Source organism: Lactuca saligna, chromosome 7 (genome assembly GCF_052625555.1).
Source record: "Lactuca saligna cultivar CGN05327 chromosome 7, ASM5262555v1, whole genome shotgun sequence".
Lineage (NCBI taxonomy): Eukaryota > Viridiplantae > Streptophyta > Magnoliopsida > Asterales > Asteraceae > Lactuca > Lactuca saligna.
In genome coordinates, this window is record NC_136423.1 from 142,135,888 (window position 1) to 142,142,443 (window position 6,556).

The following is a 6,556-nucleotide window of genomic DNA, read 5'->3' on the forward strand; positions in this document are numbered from 1 at the left end:
TTTGGCGAGAAGTTCATTTATGTTCGTTTATTTAACAAATAAACGAACATGAACATAAATTCTCGTTCGTTGAGTTAAATGAACAAATATGAACAATAATCTCGTTTATTCATTTATGTTCATTTCGTTTATGTTGTTATTTTACGTTCGTTTATGTTCATTCATTTAAGTTTATTTAAGTTTATTCTTTGTATTTCCCTGGTCCTTATTTAACAAAAGTAATCTTACCATCTCAAAACACATATCAACGGATTACATTCCTCAATCTTCTCACGTAAATGCTAGAAGAAATTAATATATGTCAACTAAATATAAAATTTAAATTAATAATTTACAATAATAAAACATTATAAACTTTAAGAAAAAAAAAAACAACTTCACAATTCACAAATTCGCTAATCACATGCAATTCAATCACTAATTCAATTTTGTGTATTTAAAAAGCAGTTAAAAACGACATACGAAAAAGTAGGCAAGTTGCTGACGTGTAATATTTCTAAAGCTTTAACTACCTTTACAAAGACAAAGACAAAATCAAAGTCAACACCACCAAACCTGTAAGAAACAGCCACGGTTGACCAGCCTTGACCGCCGTGCTTTTCCCTCCTTTAGTTGTGACCGGAGCAACCTCCGCCTCCGGGATATTACACGCTCCAAATGTCATATTTGGCTGCACAATAAATTAAATTTTTTAAGTTATTTAAATTAAAAAATAAATAAATAAATAAAGTTTGAAAGTGATTAGTGATTACCCTGCATGCTGAAATACTGTTACAACCACAAACTAACTGCCCGTTAGCCATATCTACTGCCGCAGGTGCACCCCCGCCATTGCTCCTCTGGAAAAAATTTACATTTTTTTTCACATGTGTTATGTATATTTAAAAGAATTACAAAAATGGTCCCTATGCATTCTGGTTTTTATTGTGTTTAGTTATAAATTGAGATTTTTTTTTTCAATTTTGGTCCTTATTTCAAGGTTCCATGGACCAAAACTCAAAATATGTTTCAGTTTTGGACTAAACATTGTAAAAGTCAGAAAAAGACAGGGACCGTTTTTGTATTTTACCTTTCGATTTAAATTTTAAAGTGAGTCACAAAATATGTCATTTTAACGTGTTTGGTCAGAAATTGAAATATTTTTCAATTGTGGTCCTTATTTTAAGGTTTTATATCTATTTTCGTCCACAGGGATTTCTGATGCTGGCCCTCTTTTAAAGTTTCAAATCAATTTTAGTATAATTTACAGAAATGGTCATTCTTATCATGTTTAGTCTAAAAGTTGAAATATTTTGCAAATTTGGTCCTTATTTCAAGGTTTCTATTTGATTTTGGTTCTTGTTTTAAGTTTTCGTGTCAATTTAGTCCTTATTTCAAAGTTTTTAGTTACAAAAATTGATATAAAACCTTGAAATAAGGACTAAACACAGTAAAACTCAAAAAGCAAAAGGAACATGTTTTACAATTTACTCTACATAAAAAGTAAAAATACAAAAATGGTCCCTATGCTTTCTGAATTTACCCTAAAAGTGATTTTTTTTCAACTTTGATCCCTACTTTTAGGTTTTGTATCAATTTTGGTCCTTCTTTTAGGACAAAAACCCATGTGAAACCTCGAAACAAGGACCAAATCTAAAAATAAAACCAATTTTAGACTAAACACAGTTAAAATAAATAAAAGAAAAACACGGGGGCAATTTTGTAATTTACTCTTTTAAGATTAAAGTGTGTTTGGCACACTATCTAATAAGCTAAAGCTGTAATACCGTTTGCAAAAACTAGATGGAAAATGTAAAATCACATAAAAGGACATTCAGCTGTATAACTAAAACCAACATTATAAGGGTATATTTGGAAAATAAGGTGAATACCTTGTAGAAGTCAACAGCAATGAAATTAGGCCACCTTTTATGGTCTAGATCATGGCATGTGTTCATCATGTTTATTAATGGGGCTGAATTTTCTTTGCAAGCTTGGGTAAAATCGGGTGTATCAGGAAAATAGTTCATTAAAACAAGTGACCTTGATGTAGTGTTCATGGTAGGGGATTCTGCTCGATTAGGGCATAAGCCACTTTTCATCCCATCTGTTCCATCTGCAATTTCAAAGTCTGTTAACTGAGGGGTAAAATGGTCATTTACTTTCATCGAGTTCAAAAACTTGAAACAATCTTCGTTTATACATAATAAACCACTTTCTTTTCTCTCCCATATTACATAAGGTTTGTTTTGTATCCTTTATAGAATGAATAAACCATCTGAATAAGACTAAATGACCATTTTACCCTTACATTCCAAAAAAACAAATTTCACAATACTTCATCAATTTTGACAAGAGTTAAGTTAGTGTCTTAATATATGAAGTCAGGATGAACAAAGGATGTTTCTTTTTGGACCAAATGAAGGAGAGGAAATGACCGTTTTACCCTTCTATGATTCTAAAACAAATAGAGTTATATATGAGTGTTTGAAAGTTAGGAAATGGAGATGTTTTAAACTCACATTGATTCTCAACCATGTATTTCCATTGATATGCAATTCCTTCTGTACGTTCTTTAGAAGATTTGGAAGTGAAAACCACTAAACGGAAATTTTGTTTGACCATAAAGTCAACTGTGGGCCAATCACCACCATTGCTAGGCATTTGAGCTACTGGAAACCAGAATTTTCTCAAACCAGCATTGTTGAAGACATTAGTTAGACCATTTTGAGAGGTAACATAATCTTCAATGATTATAGTCACAATTTCAGTAGGATTCTTTTCCAAGAACTCTCGAATCTCTTTCAGAACATTAATGGCAGGTTGCTGATGATAAACAATAAGACAAAAGATCACAAATTTAAGTAAATTGTTTCTGACATGTTAGAAATTGGGTAAGTTGTTAATTAAATACTTACAAAAGCTGTGTAATTGAAGCATTTTCCACCAAAGGAATGACATAACCAAATGTCATTCTCAAAGTCATACATATCAAGCATCAACCCTCTCACACCATTCTGTAAAGAAAGTAAGTAGATAATTATTAAAGGGCTTTTTATTTTTTAACAGGTTGTTATAAAACATAATGTGTTGTTAAATTTGTTATGTCATTCTTTAATTAAGTCAAGCATAAAACTGACTTCATTTTCCAATAGGGAAACCATATTATAATGAGCACTATGTTTTATTTATTTAACTACTTTACCCATGTTAGTCTCCATGAGGGTTAGCACAACTGCACAATTATTAAACAAAGACAAGCATGAGAGATTATGTTATTATTATATGCACTTTATCTAACCTTTGAAGGCATATATACCTTCCTTCATTATACTTCCATGTGGTTGGTTGGTTACATATACTATATTCAATGAGAAAGGAAACACTTTTTTGGGTTTAAATTGTTCATACCCCACTTCACCTAACTATATCGATTATATCTGTGAATATGATAAATGATTCGTTTGTAAGCCCTAAATTGATATTGATTCAATTAACAACTGTACAAAAATACATGATAATCGTAAAAGATCTTTAAATCCCTAAACAATATAACTCAAACAAGCTTGAAATCAAATTACTCAAACAACAAAGCTTTATTTCTGCCTAGAATTACTACCATCAGTTGAAGAGAAAAGAGAGAGAAGCTTACATCGAGCTGAGAACTAATAGAATCCTGCTGATTCGTCGGAGCTAGAACAACAGAGCCTGTAACTGACGTTTCTCCCAATCTAGCAAACGAATTGTGCGTCGTTAACCAAGAGTATCGATTGAATGGCAATCCTTTCGCCTGTAATCACACTTAATCACATCAAACAAACACACATTCACTATGATTTTCACACGCATAACATACTAATATATACCTTAGAGAAAGGACTGAGAGGCTGAACGCGAGTACACCGAGGACGAACATTTCCGTCAGCGACGCAAGCCTCACAATGTAACCCTGAGTCACAGTTTTGATTATTTACGCAGGTTTGTCCTTCCTGATAGATTATCCAAAGTTCAAATCAGTTCAACTTAATTAGCCATAAACAATACCTTCCAAAACATTCACCAGTTCGAAAATCGACCTTGAGTGCAGCAGCGTAAGTGATCACGAAAACTGCGACGAAGAAAGTTGCGAATAACAACACATTGCATCCAAATTTGATTCTCTGCAAAATTCAAGTCGCATCTTTAGCTTGTTGTTGATGAAACCAAAAATACATACATGACAGTTATAGAGAAACAAATCCTTGCCTCCATTGATGATCTGAGGGAGAAATTTGAGGTGATATACGTACGAATGTGTCTATATATTTGGGATGAAAGAATTTATCCAATTTATCGGTTTGCTTGAATGTCGGTTTAGTTGGAAAAGATGAACAGTGTATATTCAAATGGCGTGCACTCTGCACTCTGACGCCCTGCCATTGTTATTGTACGTCGTTTTTAACTTTTTATGCTTCTACTTTTATCTACAAAATTAGGTGTGACATCATGTATTAAATGAGTTTAATTAAAAAAAATATAAAATTTTAACAATTTGAAAAGTTTGAATTTATAAGAAAAATGAAAAAAAAAATTAATTATTAAAATTATTGAAACTTTAATGTATTTAATACATTATATATATAAACCTTTTCTAATAAATACTTTACATATATATTATATTAAACATTATATGTGGAATTTTAATTTAATAAAATGAAAAATACAATAAAATGATAAGTGAAAAATAGAAAATTTAAAAATTTTAGAAAATGTCGACTGTCCAAATGAAGGAGAAGAGGACATGTGGCAAAAAAACCTTCATTTATTATAGGAGACTAGGTGTGAGACCCGTATATTATACGGGTTGATTTAAAAAATGATTAAACTTAAAATATAAAAATGAAATATTTTTTAATATACAACTTTAAAATAAGAAAGAAAGAAACATATTTATTACAATTTAATATCATATATATGATTTTTAATACTTTACATATATATAAGTATATGACTTTAATTAAAAATTAAAACAAACCAAAAATTGACAAGTGGATAATATTTATTTCAAAATTACCACAAAATGACAAGTGTCAAAACTCATGTGAGATTGACAAGTGGCAAAAAAAAACCTTCATTTATTAAGGAGGATTATGAATTTATAATTAATGACCTCTAAAAAACTAAATAATTAAGGATTACAAATTTACAAAAACAACATCATTTTTAACTCAAGAGATATGACTTGAAAAGGTAACGAATTTTTGATTTTATTCACATTTAAGCATTAAACTTTTTTTTTCGTTATCTATTTGACACTGAATTATTAAAAATGTTTACATTCTACCCTTATGATAAGGGTAGAATGTAAACATTTTCAATAATTCAGTGTCAAATAGATAATGAAAAAAAGTTTAGTGACGAAATGTGAACAAAATCGAAAGTTTGTTTCCCTATAAAAAAGTTTAATGATTAAATGTAAACAGACTTCCTCTTGTATTATGTTTTAGCAAAAAAAAAATTAATTCTAGCAACATTTGTTGATGAAGAAATCTATGGAAAAAAAAAAACGAAAAATATATTAAAAAAATACGAAAAACCAAAACCGAAATAAAAAACCATGGTTTGGTATTTTCCAAAATAAAAAATCAAAATTTCCAATCTGATTTTGGTTTTACAAAAAAATTAACCATTTTCACTGATGTGAATTATGACTATTTGTTTGGCATGCATAATTAAAGAACACACAAAAAAACACGGTAATTTGGGTGTGTAAGAGATGCATTCAATTATGAATGTTGTTTACAAAAAATGATCTAGATCTAAATCTACATAATTTACACACACTAACACTCTCAATGCCACATCTCTCAAGCACATTTAGTCATAATACAAGTATAAGTTTGTTCACATTTAGTCATTGAACTTTTTTTAGAGGGAAACGAATTTTAATTTTATTCACATTTAGTCACTAATTTTTTTTTTTCATTATCTATTTGTCACTGAACTATTGAAATTGTTCACATTTTACCCTTATGACTGGTAACAACCAGCCATAAGGGTAAAATGTGAACGGTTTCAATAGTTTAGTGGCAATTAGATAACGAAAAAAAGTTTAGTGAACAAAGTTGAAAGTTCGTTACTCTTTCAAGCCATTATCCCTTAACTCAAATTTACGTGTAATCATGATAGTTATGTCTTATATCAAACGACTGTATTTAAATTAAAAAAAAAAAAAAAAAAAAAAAAAACACTGCGTAAACTTTAAATTTAGAGCATATGAACGTTAAAACTTTAACTTTATATAAAAAAAAACTCTATCCTAAAAGCTATTTCATATAACGTTAAACAGAAAAAGAAAAAAAAATGATTTTTAACTTAGGTGTAATCATCATAGCAATGTCTTATATCAACAAACGATTGTATAAAAAAATAAAAAATAATTAAAAAAAAAAAAAGAAAAAAAAAGCCATTGCATAAGAACTTTAAATTTAGAGCATCCAGTCGTTTTTAACTTTTACCTTTTTAACAAAAATTCGATATAAACGTATGAGAGTATTGAACTTTTAAAATCAATTTTCATAAATGTTCTTAAAATTAT

General features: G+C 29.3%; 1 protein-coding gene across 1 annotated transcript; it reads right to left on the reverse strand.

Annotated features, from left to right (window-relative positions):
- Positions 1–376: 376 nt before the first annotated feature.
- Positions 377–4,396, reverse strand: LOC145006416 (PI-PLC X domain-containing protein At5g67130-like). The gene is made up of 9 exons (XM_078965503.1): positions 4,225–4,396; positions 4,056–4,139; positions 3,846–3,968; positions 3,632–3,769; positions 2,898–2,996; positions 2,502–2,805; positions 1,872–2,095; positions 753–839; positions 377–670 (listed from the first exon to the last, which is right to left on the reverse strand). Exons 1-9 carry the CDS (start codon positions 4,228–4,230, stop codon positions 515–517), a joined length of 1,221 nt encoding a protein of 406 aa, XP_078821629.1. The 5' UTR covers positions 4,231–4,396; the 3' UTR covers positions 377–514.
- Between the last annotated feature and the right edge of the window lie 2,160 nt (positions 4,397–6,556).